Here is a 19,194-nt window from a genome sequence, read left to right on the forward strand (position 1 = left end):
GTGGAAGTTCCTCAAAAAATTAAAAATAGACCTACCCTATGACCCAGCAATAGCACTGCTAGGAATTTACCCAAGGGACACAGGAGTACTGATGCATAGGGGCACTTGTACCCCAATGTTTATAGCAGCACTCTCAACAATAGCCAAATTATGGAAAGCGCCTAAATGTCCACCAGCTGATGAATGGATAAAGAAATTGTGGTTTATATACACAATGGAGTACTACGTGGCAATGAGAAAGAATGAAATATGGCCCTTTGTAGCAACATGGATGGAACTGGAGAGTGTGATGCTAAGTGAAATAAGCCATACAGAGAAAGACAGATACCATATGGTTTCACTCTTATGTGGATCCTGAGAAACTTAACAGAAACCCATGGGGGAGGAGAAGGAAAAAAAAAAAAAAGAGGTTAGAGTGGAAGAGAGCCAAAGCATAAGAGACTTAAAAACTGAGAACAAACTGAGGGTTGATGGGGGGTGGGAGAGAGGGGAGGGTGGGGGATGGGTATTGAGGAGGGCACCTTTTGGGATGAGCACTGGGTGTTGTATGGAAACCAATTTGACAATAAACTTCATATATTGAAAAATAAAATAAAATAAAATGTATGAGGAAAAAAATTTTAAAAAGAATGAAAAAAACTTAAACAAAAAATTTCTGCATCTCAAAGGAAATAATCAGCATAGTGAAAAGGCAACCTCTGGAATGGGAGAAAATATTTGCAAATCTATATCTGGTAAGGGATTAATAGCTAGAATGTATAAGGAACTTCCACAACCCAACAACAAAAAGAACCAAATAACCCCAATTTTAAATGACCAAAGGACTTGAACAGACAATTCTCCAAAGAAGATATAGACATGGCCAATAAGTTGGTGTCTGAAAAGAAGCTCAACATCACTAATCATAAGAGAAATGCAAATCAGAACCACAATGAGATAACAGCTCACATTCAACAGGATGGTCCCTATCAAAAGAACAGAAAACAGCAAGTGTAGGTAAGAACGTGGAGAACTTGGAATCCTTAGGCACTGTGGGAACATAATAAAATGGTGCAGACTTATGGAAAACAGTAGAGAGGTTCCTCAAAAAAATAAAAAATAGAATTACCATATGATTCAGCAATCCCACTTCTGGGATATAGCTAAAAGAACTCAAAGCAGGACCTTGGGATATTTGCAAACTTATTTTCATTGCAGTATTATTCACAGTAGGTAAAAGGTGGAAGCTACACAAATGTCCATTGACAGATGAATGGATAAAGAAAATGTAGTGTCTACTTTTTGTGATGGAATATTATGCAGCCTCAAAAGGAAGAAAATCCTGTCACATGCAGCAATATGATTTCATCTCAAAGACATTATGGTAAGTGAAATAAGCCAGTCACAAAAGGACAAATGTTATATAATTCCATACATATGAAGTATCTACAGAAGTCAGAATCATAGAAACAGAAAAGTAGAGAGGTGGCTGCCAAAGCTGGGGGGAAGAGGGACATGGAATTAGTGTTTAATGGGTGTAGAGTTTCAGTTTTGCAGGATGAAGGAGTTCTAGAGATATGTTGCATGACGATGTGAATATACTTAATACTAATGAGCTGTATGCTTAAAAATGGTTAAGATGGTAAAGTTAAAATTTTAATGTAGCAATATAAATTTATTATTACATTAAATATATCATAAACCCAAAAGTGTGTAATGCACATGTAAAGTCAAAAATAATAAAATGTACACTCATGTACCCACCACACCTTAGAAATAGAATATTATTAATACCATAAAGGCCTTATGTGTGCTTCTCCTTCCCCAGAGATAATAATCCTGAATATTTATGTTAATCCTTCTCTTGCTTTTCTTTCCAAATTTACCAACATGTGTATCTCTAAACAATATATTTTTGCCTAACACTGAACTTTATATAAATGGAATTAAATATTCTCCTGTAACTTATCTCTTATTCCCTTATGCCTATTCCCTTTTTTAACATGACTCTCTTTTTTGAGATTCATCATACCAATGCATAGATACACCTTCCTATGAAAATACCACAATTTATTTTCTGTTTCTTCTTCTTCTTATTCTTCTTATTATTATATAGAGAAAGAGCAAAAGCAGGGGAGAGGAGCGAGAGGAGCACAGAGAGAGAGAGAGAGAGAGAGAGAGAGAGGGAGAGAATCTCAAGCAGGCCCCAAACTCAGCATGGAGCCCTACTTGGGGCTCGATCCCACAACCCTGGGATCATGACCTGAGCCAAAATGAAGAGTCAGTTTCCTAACCGACTGAGCCACCCAGGTGCCCCTTCTTTTCTTTTTGTTTGTTTGTTTGTTTAATGTTTTTATTTGTGAGAGAGAGTGCAAGCAGGGGAGGGGTAGAGAGAGGGGGACTGAGGATCTGAAGTGGGCTATGTGTTGACAGCTGAGAGCCCAATGCAGGGCTAGAACTCACAAATTTTTAGATCATGACCTGAGCTGAGGTTGGACACTTAACCAACTGAACCACCCAAGGAGCCCCTTCTATTCTGTTCTTAACAGACATTTAGGATGTTTCCAGTTTGGGAGAATTATAAATGGCTATTGCTCCTGTGAATATTCTTTTTCTTTTTTTAACGTTTATTCATTTTTGAGAGACAGAGAGAGACAGAGCGTGAGTGGGGGAGGGGCAGAGAAAGAGGGAGAAACAGAATCTGAAGCAGGTTTCAGGCTCTGGGCTCTGGGCTGTCCTATGTGGGGCTTGAATCCATGAACCATGAGATCATGACCTGAGCCGAAGTCAGACACTTATCGACGGAATCACTCAGGTGCTTCTACTCCTGCATATATTCTTGTACATCTCCTAATCCTAGTACATGTATTCAAGTTTCTCTGGACACTAGAGTATAGGCTTAGAGTATAGATGTTCAAGGAATTGAAAACAATCTAAATATCCATCAAAAGGGTAATGGATAAATTAAATATGACATATTTATATGATGGAATATTATACAGTAGTCAAAATGAATGAATCAGGGGTGCCTGGGTAGCTCAGTTGGTTAAGGGTTCCACTCTTGATTTCAGCTCAGGTCATGTTCTCCCAGTTGGTGAGATTAAGCCCCATGTCCGGCTCTGAGCTAACAGTGTGGAGCCTGCTTGGGATTCTCTCTCTCCCTGTTTCTCTGCCCCTCCTCTGCTCGCTTATGCACTCTCTCTCAACACAAATTAGTAAACTTTCAAAAAAAAAAAAAAAGGAATGAATCATTGCATGCAATGATAAAAGTGAGAGAAAAGAGGAACAAGGAATTATACTATTTGGGTAAAAAAACATAACAAACACACATAACATGATACTAAATATATGTAAAAATATAAAAAGTGAATTGGAAGTATATATACTAAACTCATGACAGTGGTTCTCTGGGGAAGAAGAGAGAGGGGACTTAAGCTTTATTTATAGTGTTTTATTTCCTTTAAAAAAAAGGTTAAAAATAAATATGACAAAACATTAATGGTTGTGAATTCTGAGTGGTAGAATATGGGTATTTGTTATCTTGTCCCAGATTGGACTTAGAAAAATGTGGGGGAGAAGAATGTGTAAATATCATTTAAATATTTTTAAGTGTTTGCCTAAGAGTTCATTTAGTATTCAAAATTTACACAATCTTACTATGGGAAATTTTAAGTGGTTTCCCTTCTTTTGATGTAGTTTTAAAAATAAACACCGAGGTTTTTTTTTTAATTGTAAAACAGCTTTATTATATGTCATTCTATTTCCATAGGACTGATTTCCAGCTCTGTAATTACTGGATCAAAGAGTGTGAAACTTTGAAACAATTGCTGCTTTCCAGGCAACTCCCAATATACATTACCTAGGGGTATCCTAACTTGAAATATTATAGATCTGGGAGTGCTTTTTATGAGACACAAAAGGTCCATCCTTTATTTAATCATTCTTAACTGATATTTAGTTCTTCCACTTTGGAGCTCAATACCTTTGATACGTATACCTTTGCATTAATCTCTGGTTTAATCAGCATTTATCTAGGTAAAATGTTGACCTCACTAATGAATGAACACGAAAAGAAGACATTGTCACTCAAATCAGGAAGGGTTTTCGAAAGAGAGCTGTTCAAAAGTAGAAGCTCCCCATTACTGGAGGTAGGGAAGCAGAGACTTGGCAATTACTTGGCAGAATGTTATAAATTTCTTCTTTCATTCTTCAAACCTGTAGGGAACACCTTTTCCTTGAGCTACGTGCAAGGACGTAAAGACTCAGAGGTGAAAATTTTTAGGGTGCTGCCACCCAAGCTGACTTTCAAGTGTTTGGCTAAATGATCCAATCCTGATGTTCTCTGAATTCTTTGTTGCTGGCTGCATCTTAATTTTAGGCTTTGGAAGGTGTGCCTGTGAACAACGGGAAATCCAGCAAATGAAACTAGCTTTTATGATTTTGATTAATTACGTTTCTTAGAACGATCCGTCAAACCTACTTGTGGGTGTTGGATACAAAGATCAATTCGGCCTGAAGGACCATTCAGGGGAGAGGGAAAGAGAGGCAATTCGGGCGGGGGGCTTCGAGAGCAAAAAAAAAAAAAAAAAAAAAGCAGTATCTACTAGTCTCTGAGCTCTGCTCATTTGGTGTACCCTGGACCCCGCGGTACCAAGCCCAGGAAACCCACCCGCTACCCGCCAGCATCAGCGCCGGCGGGAGGCCAAGCAGCACCGGCCATTTGATAACCCGGAACTTCGTGTGCGGGGTCCCTGCAGCAGCGCACACGGGGAAGCGTATGGGCGCTGTACCGCCCTGCGCCATGCCCTTCAGCCCGGCTCTCGGAGGAGAAAGCTCGCGGCTTGGGCCGAGGCGGTGGTCCTGGTGGTTTTCTTTGTAGTTGGCGGTCCGAGGCTAGGCCTCCAGTGGGAACGGCATCACCATGATGAGCGGACGGCCGGGCCGAGTGCCCTTACAGTTCCTGCCGGATGAGGCCCGGAGCCTCCCACCGCCCAAGCTGACCGACCCGAGACTCGTCTACATGGGTTTCTTGGGCTACTGCTCCGGCCTGATTGATAACGCGATCCGGCGAAGGCCGGTGGTGACTGCCGGTGAGGGCTGCGCGGGCGGGATCGGCTGGGAGGAGAGGGGGTCTCAGGGCTGTGGGTTGGTTCCTCCATAGGCTGCCCAAGGTTCTTTCGCTTTTCCGGGCCTTTCACCTAACAGTCCCCGCCTCGCCTCCCTGGGGCATCCGTGTCCCGGGAGCTCTTCAGAACCCGATAGGGCCAAAGTGTTATTTGGCACTTAACAATTGAGGACAATGAAACCCAAGGCCCCACAGTGAGTCTGTGAAGAACCCAGGATTGAACTGCCAGGTCCTCTCTCAGTTCGCGCCTTGGTGTGTGCAAGAGTGAGCGTACACTTTGTGCCATGCACTACTGACGCTACGTGCATTATAGCATTTAATTCTCAAAATACTTTACTGAAAGGTATTATCCGCAATGAGGAAATTGAGCTTTAGAGGGGCTAACGCAACTTGCCCAAGGTCATATGGTTGTTAAGTAGCCTGTTTTTAATTTTTTTTAATGTTTATTTATTTTTGAGAGAGAGAGAGAGACAGCAGGGGGGAGGGCAGAGAGAGAGGGAGACACAGAATCTAAAGCAGGCTCCAGGTTCCGAGGTGTCGGCACAGAGCCTGCTATGGGGGCTCGAACCCAGGAACGGGGAGATCATGACCTGAGCCGAGGCCGGACACTTAACCCACTGAGCCACCCAGGCGCTCCTGAGCAGCCTGTTTTTAGACCTCAAGTCTGTATTTGAAAGTAGTGCTTCTCAAACTTAATGTACCTACTGGTAACCTGGGGATCTTTTTAAAATGCGGATTCTGATTTATCAGGTCTGGAGAGAAGCGTGATGTTTACAAACTCCCAGATACTGTTGATGATGCTAGTCTAGAGACCCCCTTTGAGTAGGAGAGGATAAAACCACTGGGCTGTATTTTCTTTTAAAAAAAATTTTTTTTTCAACGTTTTTTATTTATTTTTGGGACAGAGAGAGACAGAGCATGAACGGGGGAGGGGCAGAGAGAGAGGGAGACACAGAATCGGAAACAGGCTCCAGGCTCCGAGCCATCGGCCCAGAGCCTGACGCGGGGCTCAAACTCACGGACCGCGAGATTGTGACCTGGCTGAAGTCGGACGCTTAACCAACTGCGCCACCCAGGCGCCCCTGGGCTGTATTTTCTAGTAGCATGTCAGTGGCCGCCTGTTAGATAATGGCTGACACAGTAGCTGGGCAAAGGGCAGTGGATTTCCAAAGGGAAAAGAGGAGGGAAGCTTTGGAAGAGGTGTCTTTTTTTAAATGTTTTTATTTATTTTTGAAGGAGAGAGAGAAACAGAGCATGAGCAAGGGAAGAACAGAGAAAGAGGGAGACACAGAATTCGAAGCAGGCTCCAGGCTCTAAGCTGTCAGCACAGAGCCTGACGTGGGGCTCAAACCCACGAACTGTGAGAACTGTGAGATCATGACTCGAGCCGAAGTCAGTTGTTTAACCGACTGAGCCACCCAGGCGCCCCTGGAAGAGGTGTCTTTGAACTTAGCTATGATTTATCAAATTCTAGGAGAGTTTTTCAGGCCTTTGAGAAGCTAGTGGAAGTAAATGGAAGTAAGGGCCTCTGAATGGGGAACAGTTTGATGATTGAGTGTATAGAATAGTATAATGAGGGTAAGAAGGAGATTTAGGTAGATCAGGGCACATTATACTCCAGGCAGACAGGAACCTTTTTAGCTTTTGAGATCTATTGGCGGATGGGGAGTGGAGAGATGTGGTAAGCAGGCCTTGTGTTTTAAGCAGGCTCCATGCCCAACGTAGGCCTTGAACTCATGACTGTGACATCAAGAGTCAGATGCTCTACAAACTGAGCCAGCCAGGTTCCCCAGGCCTTGTGTTTTGTTTTGTTTTTTCTTTTAAATGTTTATTTATTAATTTTGAGAGAGAGCACACGTGAGTGGGGAGGGGCACAGGGAGCATGGAGAGAATACCAAGCGGGTCCTTTGCTGTCAGCATAGAGCCTCACATGGGGCTTGAAATCAGGAACCCTGGAGAACATGACCTGAGCCGAAATCAAGAGTCAGATGCTTATCTGACTGAGCCTCCCAGGGGCACCAGGCCTTGTATTTTAAAAAGAAGGTCACCTTTGTCAGTGCAAAGCACTGATTGGAGCCGAGGAACTCAGTTAAGAAGAAAGCTAATACAGTGGTTCAGGCGACCAGGAATCACTTCACTTGTTCCTCTTTTGGCCACCTTGCAGCTGTATGTCGTGCCTGAAGTCCAGCTTTCAGCTCACCAAATCTTAGCGTTTCCAGTGCTCAAATAGTATTGAAATCCCATCTCCCTTAGACATGACCCTCCTCCATCCAAAGGAGTGGGCTTTGTCTACTTCTGCCTCTGGGGAGATGAGGTTTTCTCCCTTTTCATCACCACTCCACATTTGCCCCAGCATGTCACAGCTGCACTTTGCAACTCAATGGCCTTGCTCCTCTCTTTCCTATCTGTGTTAGCTTGGACAAGTTACTTGGCCGGGCCATTCAGAGGCAAAATTTCTTCATCAGTAAAATGAGAGTAATTAATCTTTGCATATTTGTTGTGGGAATTAAGTGAGATTCTAGAGAGAAAATGCCTGGCTTACAGAAGATACTAGACAAAGTTTCTATTCCTTAGCTGTTGTTATGCACACAGTTTACCATATATTTGTTTGTTCAGCATTTACTAAGTTCTTTCTTTGTGCCAGGAAGGGTTACATACCAGGTATATGGGGTGAGATACTGTTCCTGCCCTTGAAGAGCTCCTAGTCGAGTCAGACAAGTGAACAGTCCATTATGGGTCTAGGCATGACAGATAATATGTTTTCATAGAAGTAGGTGAGCAGAGAGCACTTTGGGAGCACAGAGGAGGTACAGATTGGAGAGATACTATTCCAGAGGAAGAACATAGTGGTCAAGAGCACATGATTTTGGGTTTGACACCACTCCATTCTACTAGCCATTCAATTCTGGGGAAGTTACTTACCTCTTTGAGCTTTAGTTTCCTTACATATGAAATAGAGATAATATCTACCTCTGTGTGGCTGTGAGAACTAGATGAGATGATGTATAAAGCCCTTAACCTAGGGGCTAGGGGTTAGAGTTCCTGAGTTCCCCGGGGTTTCCTCGGTCTTGAGAACTTTATTGAAATGGTTCTCAGCAGCATTTACTGAAGCACATTATGTTTGTCTAGTTTAATGACGGTCATATAGCAGTATTCAGTAAGTATTGAATGAATAAATATATGTCGATTACGAGGAAGTCTAAAACATGGTCCCAGGCCTCGAAAGACTCACAAATCAGACAAGCATATCCATTTAAAAGGCCAAATGGTGTAAGTTTATGCATGTTGGGTAACAGCTGTGACAGAGGAGTGGGGAAGGAGAAAGATATGGTGGATTTTCAAACTATAGCCGTGGAAAGTATCTGGCATTCTGTGGGTAGCATTGGAATATTCTGTAAATGAAATCAAATTATGCAGATCTTTTTCAAGTTAGCAGAAAATATTAAATAGAATTTTTTTCTTGAGCTTTTCTCCCATCGCAAGCTCTAAACTACTGATAGTAGTTACCACTTACCTGCTCTAGATTTATAGTCCGTTGGTATCTAAGTGTCACCCACAAAATTAAATATATTTATTGATTTCTAGTATAATATATCAGTAGTTAATGGTATTCTGCAAAGAACACCATGGCTTCCAAGTTTAAATTCACTTGGGGAGCCTGGGTGGCTCAGCCGGTTGAGCGTCTGACTTTGGCTCAGGTCATGATCTCGCGGTCCGTGAGCTCGAGCCCCTCATTGGGCTCTGTGCTGACAGCTCAGAGCCTGGAGCCTGCTTCAGATTCTGTGTCTCCCTCTCTCTGCCACTCCCCCACCCATGCTCTGTCTGTCTGTCTGTCTCTCTCTCTCTCTCTCTCTGAAAAATAAATAAACCTAAAAAAATTGTTTTAATTCACTTAATAAAGGGAAAACGATTGTGGAGGGGTTGTGCATGTGGTGGGAGGGAGGCCACCACTGAGAGGGAGAGAAGAGGTTAAGGAAAGGAGGACTTGGGAAGGGGCCAAACCATGCCCTTGAGGGCTGGGACACTAACATCACCATCTGAAACATTCAGGGAATCTTTTTCTATGAGGGATATACATAAGCATAGAGAGTCTAGGTCTTTGTGTCTGTGTCGTCCAGTGGCATACAGAAGAAGAACTCAGCACACTTTGTTTGCTGTATTGCAGGTGGCCCATTAGGGGGAGTGATGGCTGTTTGGGGTCAGGGAGAATGCGAAAGAGCCTGAACCCTGTCCAGTCCCAGATTGTAGTACTATTTTGAATTTTTATTGTTTTACACATTTTTCCAAAATATTTTTACACGCATTTTCTTTTGGTGTATATAATACTGCCACGAGAACGATAGGATAGGTATCATCTTTGTTTTAGAGGTAGTAAATTGACTTGCCCAAGACCTTTTATCCATTTATTAAATATTAAGTGCTGTCTACATGCTGGTACACAAAAATGAATTAAACATTGGCTTTGTGTGGTAGTAGAGGGAAATAATCTATATACCAGTTAACATGCTAATAGAGAGGAGTTCACCCTGTTTTAACCCTGTTAAGGAAAATTCTGGGATGACTTCTTAGCAGAAGTGATGTCTGAATTGAATCTTGAAGGATGGGGGCAGAGGTTTTCTGGGCAGAGAAATAACCAGTGGGTGGTATGAGGAATTAAAAGCAGTTCAGTATTGGGCGCCTGGGTATCTCAATCGGTTAAATGTCCTACTTTAGCTCAGGTCCTGTTCTCACAGTTCGTGGGTTCAAGCCCTGCTTCATACTCTGTGCTGACAGTTCAGAGCCTGGAGCCTGCTTTGGATTCTGTGTCTCCCGCTCTCTCTACCCCTCCCTGCTTGCACTCTGTCTGTCTCTGTCTCTCAAAGAGAAATTAAAAAAAAAAAAAAAAGTAGTTCAGTATAATGGGGTGCCCATCAGTATAATGGCTCAGTCAGTTAAGTGTCTGACCCTTGATTTCTGCTCCGGTCACGATCTCATGGTTGGGGAGTTCAAGTCCACGTTGGGCTCTGCACTGATAGCAAAGAACTTGCTTGGGATTCTCTCTCTGCCCCTTCCCTGCTCTCTCTCTCTAAAAATTAATTAAAAATAAAAATAGAAGTAGTTCAGTATTGCTGGAACACAATGTGCATATCAGGGAATGTTAGATAAAGATGGAAAAGTCAGCTCATGAAAGACCTGGGAGGTCATCTAGGAGTTTGGTCTCCTATTGGGTATAATTGAAGGAGAAAGGGCTGACAAGCTAGGTTTGTATTTTAGTTAAAATTCCTCTAGTGACAGGGTGCAGACTGGGATAAGTGCAGAGTAGAAAATGAGATGAAAGGGAGCTTGAGTTCCCTGAAGTGAGGCAAGGAAATATTTACAAGGTAGAATTGGCAGGACTCAGTGACAGGATGTGGGGAAAGAGCATTAAAAAAAAGGGATGAGTACTGTGATCACCCAGGGCTTGATTTCCTGGGTGATTGGTCTTACAAAAGGTAATTAGGAAGGAAGGAAGTTCGTTTGGGGATACGCAGGTAAACACACGTATCAAACATTTGGATATATCTGTTATTCACCTTGGGTATCTGAGTCGGACATACTTGCAGGTCACTAGAACATGGGTGGTAAATAAAACTATAGGAATAAATGTATTCTTCAAAGCAATATATATGGGATAAGAAGAAGAGGGCTGGGGATAGAATTCTGGGGCATAGCTAGAAAATCAAACCTGTGGTTAGCCTTTTTTAAAAGATGTTTCTGTATATAAAGTTCAGCCCTTTGGATCTCCCATTCAGACTTTAAATTTTGGCGTTCCCTAGATCACATGATTTGATCCTCCCCAGTCTCATTATAATAGGATGATTTTTTTAATCTAGTTTTCGAATAGGTACTCATACACATGGTACAGAATTTAGAAGGTAAGAAGAGAATTGATAGTGTAGCTGGCTGCTTTGGTAACCAGTAAATATGCAGATACAAATTGGTGTATGGAGACAAACCAAACTGCTTTCTGAGCATTTATAAAGGACTTCATCTCTGTCACATGGCATCCTGAACAGGTCCTGGAATACAAGTTAGTTTAGATCTTCAGGATTTTGTACTTAATCCACCTTTTCCCATAAAGAAATTTATAAAACCTAAATTTTAAAAATCTTGAGTTCGTTTTGCATAAGTAAATAAATGAATGAATAAATAAACATGGATTCTATTCATAGTTATGTTTGTAGATTTAATGTTGGTTTTCATAATTGATGTCAGGGTCAAGGCTGTTTTTGCAAAAGAGCCATGTAGAAAAACCTTTTTTTTTTTAAAGAATGGTGGAAGAAATAACAATAAATTACATATCTGAACTGCAAAGCTGTGATTTTAAATATACATTGATGGATTTTTGCTTTCTTTGGAATTTATTGTTTGAATTTCAGGTTTACATCGCCAGCTTCTATATGTTACTTCTTTTGTCTTTATTGGATATTATCTTTTAAAACGTCAAGACTATATGTATGCTGTGAAGGACCATGATATGTTTGCATATGTAAAATCACATCCAGAGGATTTTCCTGAAAAAGGTATTTCATTTATTTATTTGATTTATTATTTTTTGAAAAAGGTATTTCAGGGGCGCCTGGGTGGTTCAGTTGGTTAAGCATCCAACTTTATGATCCCACGGTTCATGGGTTCAAGCCCTGCATCGGGCTCTGTGCTGACAGCTCAAAGCCTGGAGCCTGCTTTGGATTGTGTGTTTCTGTCTCTCTCTGCCCTTCACCTGCTCACACTCTGTCTCTCTCTCTCTCTCTCAAAATTAAATAAATAAACATAAACAAAAAAAGAGAAAGGTATTTCAAGTTACCTATAGTGAACCTCTTTCTTACCCTGTATCATTTGCCCTGGTTAATCTTATACATGCCTGTGGCTTCAGGTACATTCAGTATTCTGTTGACTCTCACATCATTGCCTATGTATTAGGATTCTCTTGAATTTGTATATCCAGTTCCTAGCCGAGTACCTCTGTGTCCCTCAGACAGCAAACAGATTTTATGTCCCCTCTGCCTCTGCAGACTTCTGTGTTTTGCATCGGTTGAGTGGCACTGTTGTCCACCTGGCTACTCCAGCCAGAAGCCTGGAAAGTGTCCTCCAGTCTTTCTGTGACCTCTCATTAGTCCTCAAGTCTTACCATTCTACTTCCTATTTCTCAATCCTAAACTCCCATCTCTCTCCCGCTGCCACTACCCCAGTTCACACCCTTATAATCTCTTGCTTGAACTCTTGCACTTGCCTCCAGCACACCTCTGCCTTCAGTCTTACTGAAGATCATGTCTCTGGATAAATGTGGCTATGCATAATGATAGGCATTGCTTACAGTAGCTATCTATTGCCTATTGGACAAAATCCAGACTGTTTAGGAGGGCTTATTTCCCCAGGCTGAGCTAATTGCCTGCTAGAAAGACTTTGCCCATACCTTTTATCCACCACATAACATGTACATGTCTGTCTCCCTCACTAGACTGTAGCTTCATCTTTTTTCCTCAGCCCTCTAGTACAAAGCCTATACTAGTAAGCAATAAATAATAGCTGATCTGATCTACACAAAAACCTGTCTCATCTCCTGTCACTCATCTCCTGCCTTGTGAAATTCTGTGTCCTAAATCTGCCCTATATCCTGGGTAATGCTCGACTCTGTACCTTCTTGATCGTCCTCTTCCTCCATTTTTACCTGTCCACCTAGCAAATTCCAACGTAAGATTCATCATCTCAGAGAAGTCTTGGCCCAGCTACAGACAGGAATTTCCTCAGTACACTCTACTTAGCACTCTTCAACTATGAATATGATTGTAATATAACTGTTGTCTTGTTTGTATTTTAATACATGTACATAATACAGATGTACATATATGTGAAAGAATGAATGAACGAATGTAGAAAAACTTTGAACTTACATAGATTTTAAAGAGATATTTAAATATTTACATATTCACAAAAATGTAATATTAAGCATTTAAATTTCATTATACTAAAGGATGGTCTCTAATGTCCTATTTAGCTCTAAAATTTTATTACTCTATTTAATATTCCCATAGCCTTTAGTCACATATGTGATGTTCATGGTGGATCAAAAAGGTATAGCTTTCTTTACCAATGAAGAATTCAAAGGCTAGAGTACAAAGCCGTGAATAATGGATGTATCAGGGATGGGGAGTAGGCAAATGCATGTTAGCATTGGAATCTTGGAAATAGTGATTCCTAACAGACCCAGTGGCAGAGCAGTCCTCGGTCCCAGGCTTGTGGCTCATTGCCTCCTGTTTATACTAGCTCCCTCTGTCAGTGGGAGCCTGTATAGCCTTACAGACTCATTCTGTCTCTGAGCAGCATATCAGTGGCAGGTGTGCTGAGAGCCTCTTGCACTGACAGCAGGGACATGGAAAGCTTGACCACCTCCACTCCTGGTCCTGCAGCTGACCTGTGCTCCTCCCTGTTTATTCCTTCCATTACCCCGTCAGCCAGGGCCCCCTGGCAGCGCTTTGTCCCTCTGGGCAGCCATCTGGATGTCACCAGAGTCTTCCAAAGTTACCCTTCATCCAGTGAAACAGTGTCTCAGGGATTGCCAAGCTATGGTTGAGGACAAGAACCTAAGAAAATTCTTAGAGGAGTTTCTGTCTACGAGAATATTAACTGTTAATTTTTCTTTAGGAAATACGATTTTTAAAACATAACTTAAAGGGCTTCTGAGTGGCTTAATTGGTTTAGCATCTGACTTCAGCTCAGGTCATGATCTCACGGTTCCTGGGTTTGAGCCCTACATTTGGGCTCTGTACTGACAGCTCTAAGCCCAGAACGTGCTCAGATTCTGTGTCTCCCTCTCTCTCTGACCCTCCACGACTCGTGTTCTGTCTCTCTCAAAAATAAATAAACATATAAAATAATTTTTTTTGTGATCTTTCCTTTTTATAGATAAGAAAACTTACGGTGACTTTCTTGAAGAATTCCATCCAGTGCGTTGAAGTCTCCAAAATGCTTACTTTGGTTTCACTGATACCAGTTATGTCTGAATTTTGTGAAACATGTTTCCATGATACCTGAAGTTTATGTTAATCTGTATGTTAACACTTTGTGATTAAAATGGTCATCGTGAACACTCTTGACTCCTTTTTGTCATAAGAAAAATAATTCATTGGAGAATGGTCCGTTTCCATTCACCCAATTTTTTTTTTTTAATTTTTTTTTTTAATGTTTATTTATTTTTGAGACAGAGAGAGACAGAGCATGAACGGGGGAGGGTCAGAGAGAGGGAGACAGAATCCGAAACAGGCTCGAGGCTGTCAGCACAGAGCCCGACGCAGGGCTCGAACCCACAGACCGCGAGATCGTGACCTGAGCCGAAGTCGGACGCTTAGCCGACTGAGCCACCCAGGCACCCCTATTCACCCAATTTTAAGAAGACATCTGGCAGATTTACAGTGGAGTTTAGGTGGGGGGCCTGGGTGGCTCAGTCGATTAAGCCTCCAACTTCAGCTCAGGTCATGTTCTCACAGTTCGTGGGTTCAAGCCCTGCTTCAGGCTCTGTGCTGACAGTTCAGAGCCTGGAACCTGCTTCAGATTCTGTGTCTCCCTCTCTCCTTCCCCTTCCCCTGCTTTCTCTCTCTCTCTCTCTCTCTCTCTCTCTCTCTCAAAAATAAATAAACATTAAAAAAAATTTTTTTAATAAAATAAAATGGAGTTTAGGGGCACCTGGGTGGTTCAGTCAAGCATTCCTGACTTTTGATTTTGGGGCCTGCTTAAGATTCTCTCTTTCTCTCTCAAAATAAATAAAAAATAAAATGAAGTTGAGTTGAGTTAGCAAACCAGCCTGTGGGCCAAATGTTGTCCGCTGCCAGAATGGTTTATTGGAATATAGCCATGCTTGTTTGCCTGTCTATGGTTGTTTCCATGTCATACTGACAGAGTTGAGTAGTTGTGACAGACGTTATGGCCTGCAAAAGCTGAACTATTTAATATATGGCCGATTACAGAAAAAGCTTACCTGTTCCCAGTGCTGGTAAAAGCAAAATAAAGTAACCCAGATTATGGAGGGTTTTCTGAATTTGCAGAATAATTTGGGCTTGATTCTACAGGTGGTGGGAAGTCACTAAAGGCTTTTTAGTGGAATAGCACAGTCAGGTTTGTATTTCTGAGCTCTCTGCAACAATCAATATAAAGGGTGGTTTAGGAGGAGACTCAAGACCAGAAGAACTGTTAGAACACTGATACTGCAAAAGGGTCTTTGGTTATGATCCAGGGATCACCCAGGAGAAAATGGGCTCAGCAGCTAACACTGTCTACAGCAGAGCTTGGTGTGATTAAAGGTAAAAACCCCTTTTTTTAACTGGAACAAATTTACCCTTTATCACTTCCCAAATCCAAATGTTTATCCAAAATGTGTTTGTTTGCAAGCTCAGATTTTATGATCAGATTAGTTTGGGGAGATTAATAAAATTATTTCTCAATACATTATATCAAATTAGAATGAGTATACGCATGTGGTTTCTGGACAAAATCAGATGAGTTCCATCTATTCTCTTGGGTCTCACTTGTTAAAAATTAAATTATGTCTGAGAAATTACTTTAGAACCTAATGAAGATAGGGGCCCCTGGGTGGCTCAGGTCATGATCTCACTGCTCGTGAGCTCAAGCCCCACATCGGGCTCTGTGCTGACAGCTCAGAGCCTGGAACCTGCTTTGGATTCTGTCTCTGTCTCTCTGCCCCTCCCCTACTCGCTCTCTTCTCTCTCAAATATGAAACAAATTTTTTTTAAAGCTAATGAAGATATATATAAGTACAAAGTTTTGGGTTGTTTACTGCTACTGCAATAAATACGTTTATAATTCACTTGTGGTTGGCGGGTACATGAGTGTGAACCATTCATCCCAAGGGACTTTGCTATGCCTTAGTTCTGGAGGGTAAAAAGCAAGGGCTAGAGCAAATACATGGTAAGGGTGGGAGAAAGTCAACCTATAATAATAGCACTCACATGCCAGGTGCTTTTGATTCATCATCTTCTTTAATTTCCATTACAATCTCATGAGGTAATACTATCCCATTTTATAGATGAGGAAATTTAGGCTCCGGTGAGTTGAATAATGTCCAAGATCACATGGTAAATGACTGCCCAGAGAAAGGATGTGAATTTCAGTTGGGCCAGGTGCTAAAACCTACGTCCTTTCTGGCATACCACACTGGCCAGGTAATACCTAGCCCCTCATGAAGCACTGGCCACCACCCCAAGCTGCTAAGACGGTGAGGGGAGCTGTGAATAACAGCAGGCATCCTAAAGGTGACCTGGTGCCAAGTCCACAAGCTGGTGCTCAGAGCGAGAGAAGCATCCCAGAGAGCCAAGTCGCCTTTGTTTGCTTCCAGCGGCAGGTCCAGGCCTTTCTGGTCTGCGTCAGAGCCAGTGAACTGTTCCGTGTCCTCATCAGAGTCTGCCCTCTGCCACTTAAAGGGATCTGTGGAGAGCCGAAATTTAAAAAACCGAGTCAGTATAAATTCATACAACGTGCCTATTTAGGTAGGAAAAACAACGCAACAGCTCATTGCTGTAGGGAAATCTGGCAATGCAGTTAGCAGTGTAAGAGTTGGGGTGTCAGAGCTGTGGTAACAGCTAGTTTCGCCTCCGCGTTTCACTCACAGGGAAACTGCAATGCAGACAGGTGAAGTTGTCTGGGGTCATACAGAGTCAGTGGTAGACCCAAGACCAGAGCCCAGATTTTTTAACTTCTGCTGTACCAGATAGCCTCCATGAACATCAGGTTACGGTGTGCTCAAACATGGTGCAGAATGGCTGCTCTCGTCTTTGAAGGAGTTGGGTGCAGTTTCTTTTCTATTTTGTTGCTAAAGTTGACACTAACAAATTGGATTTTTGTTCTAGTTTTTTTTTTTTTTAATGTTTATTTATTTTTGAGACAGAGAGGGACAGAGTGAGAGCAGGGAAGGGGCAGAGAGAGAGAGACACACACACACAGAATCTGAAGCAGGCTCCAGGCTCTCAGCTGTCAGCACAGAGCCCGACACGGGGCTCGAACCCACGAACCATGAGAGTTGGAGCAAAAGTTGGAGGTTTAACCAACTGAGCCACCTAGGTGCCCCGTTTTTTGTTTTTTTTTTAAATTAAAGTATAGTTGACACACATAGAGGGGGTTTCTCTCCAGCCCAGGCTGCAGGGTTCTAAGGTTCTAGGCCAATCCACTAGCACAGAGAAAGGGAACTGGATTTGAGTTAAGCCAGGGTGCATTCATTTCCTGAGTAACCTGGGACTCCTTTTACTTCTCAGGCCCCCAGTTTTTCATCTGTAAAAGGGAATGATAGTTCCATTAGAAAATTGATATGCAAGTGATTTTTTGTTTTTAAATTTGAGAGAGAGAACGAGGGAGAGAGTGCCACTGGGGGGAGGGGCTGAGCGAGGGAGAGAGAGAATCCTAAGCAGGCTCCACGCTCACCGCGGAGCCCTACATGGGGCTCGGTCCCATGACCCTGGGATCACGACCTGAGCCAAAATCAAGAGTCAGAGGCTCAACCCACTGAGCCAGCCAGGTGCCCCATATGCAAGTGATTTTTAAATTAGAAAACTATTGAAGTGCCAGTAGTTGTTTTTACTAATACTGTTATGATTCAGTGAAGAAACAGCAACCCGGGGAAGTGAGCCAGTGAAACCAAGGCCTTAGTGGTAGAGTCAGAACTTGAACCAGAGCTGTTGACCCAAGCATTCACACACTTGCTAGTAAATGCACCCATGCACAAACACATATATGTGCACATAAGGTATGCATTCACAGGCCACCTTTCTTATTATCACCATGCCATTCGTGGCCATTACTTACCAGTTCTGGGTCCAGAGAGTAAGACAGGCCTGGCCTTGAGCCCTCCCAGGTCCTGGTCTCAATACCCTGCAGTGAGGGTACCTGTCTGAGACCCAGGCTCTCCCTCTCCCACTGGGCTGTGCACTGCTCCAGCTCACCTCCCCTGGAATATCCCTCAGTGGACTCTGACACCCACCAATGAGCCACCATTACCTTCCCTAGAGTCCGAGGCCTACTTGGCCTGTCCCATTATCTCCTGGTATGTCCTCGTCACCTCCTCAGCTTTCAGGGTAAGGTGGGTGAGGATGTGATGAAGGCTGGAAAAGTGCAGGTGGAACTGGGCTTCCAGGTCCAGCTGCCCCAAGATCCTCTCCTCCTCATCCTTCTCTGTCTTTGCAGCTTCATTCTCAGCCTCACTGGCCCTGCCATCTGCCACCTTGGACCTCCACTCCTCTCGGGGCAGCAGCCCGTGGTCCACATCCACACGGATGGCCTTGAGCATGGTGAAGTAGTTGTAGAGATCAGGGACCCCATCCTGGGCCCGGTGCCCGTGCACATTAAACTGCATGTCCCGCAGGAGGCTGGGGATCATCACCACCTGCTCCATGTTACGCACCACGGCCGAGTACCGGTCCATGACAGTCAGCAGGCAGTTCTTGGGGTAGTGCTTGGTTTGCACCCGCATGATGGCTGCTGCTTCCATGCCGAGTCCAGCAGACTGCCCCAGCACTATGTCAAGACCATTTTTATGTCCGGAGGTGACAGCAGTTTGACAGGATGCCAAAGCCCGCCAGTGGGTCAACACAAACCTGTTTTAGGCCAATCCCAGGGCTTGGGCACCAACGTCTATATCAGGCGATACATCTGCCCAGAGACAGACCTGCCAGCCCTCTGTCAGTCATTTCAGCACTCTGTGACCGCCTCAGCAAGCACCCGCCTCCTCCTTCACCAGCGCAACTGGCTTGTTAGAGGGAAGCTTTTCTCTTTGGCAACCAGTGTGCTTGACCCCAGGGCAGTCATGAGTTCTTTCGGGTTATCTGAGACCAAGCTGCCTCTTCACTGACTGCCTCCTTTTTTTTTTTTTTTTTTTTAATTTTTCTTAACGTTTATTTATTTTTGAGAGACAGAGAAAGACAGAGAGTGGGCAGGGGAGGGGCAGAGAGAAAAGGAGACACAGAATCTGAAGCAGGCTCCAGGCTCTGAGCTGTCAGCACAAAGCCCAACATGAGGCTCAAACCCACGAACCGTGAGATCATGACCTGAGCTGAAGCTGGACGCTTAACCGA

General features: G+C 43.1%; 2 protein-coding genes across 2 annotated transcripts; one reads left to right on the forward strand and one right to left on the reverse strand.

The window, feature by feature from the left end:
* Positions 1-4,729: 4,729 nt before the first annotated feature.
* Positions 4,730-14,210, forward strand: NDUFC2 (NADH:ubiquinone oxidoreductase subunit C2). Its single transcript, XM_058687659.1, has 3 exons — positions 4,730-5,069; positions 11,503-11,646; positions 14,027-14,210. Exons 1-3 carry the CDS (start codon positions 4,901-4,903, stop codon positions 14,074-14,076), a joined length of 363 nt encoding a protein of 120 aa, XP_058543642.1. The 5' UTR covers positions 4,730-4,900; the 3' UTR covers positions 14,077-14,210.
* Positions 14,211-16,091: 1,881 nt separating this feature from the next.
* Positions 16,092-18,728, reverse strand: THRSP (thyroid hormone responsive). Its single transcript, XM_058687668.1, has 2 exons — positions 18,122-18,728; positions 16,092-16,558 (listed from the first exon to the last, which is right to left on the reverse strand). The coding sequence occupies exon 1, from the start codon at positions 18,609-18,611 to the stop codon at positions 18,141-18,143; it is 471 nt and encodes a 156-aa protein (XP_058543651.1). The 5' UTR covers positions 18,612-18,728; the 3' UTR covers positions 16,092-16,558; positions 18,122-18,140.
* Between the last annotated feature and the right edge of the window lie 466 nt (positions 18,729-19,194).

The sequence above is a fragment of the Neofelis nebulosa genome, chromosome 10, assembly GCF_028018385.1.
Source record: "Neofelis nebulosa isolate mNeoNeb1 chromosome 10, mNeoNeb1.pri, whole genome shotgun sequence".
Taxonomy (NCBI): Eukaryota; Metazoa; Chordata; class Mammalia; order Carnivora; family Felidae; genus Neofelis; species Neofelis nebulosa.

Bases quoted from the DNA above. Each gene is read 5' to 3' on its own strand.
- NDUFC2 (XM_058687659.1), top strand. From the start codon at position 4,901: ATGATGAGCGGACGGCCGGGCCGAGTGCCCTTACAGTTCCTGCCGGAT. The intron at 5,070-11,502 runs GTGAGGGCTGCG...TTTGAATTTCAG, and splicing joins AAGGCCGGTGGTGACTGCCG to GTTTACATCGCCAGCTTCTA. The intron at 11,647-14,026 runs GTATTTCATTTA...TCCTTTTTATAG, and splicing joins AGAGGATTTTCCTGAAAAAG to ATAAGAAAACTTACGGTGAC.
- THRSP (XM_058687668.1), bottom strand. From the start codon at position 18,611: ATGGAAGCAGCAGCCATCATGCGGGTGCAAACCAAGCACTACCCCAAG.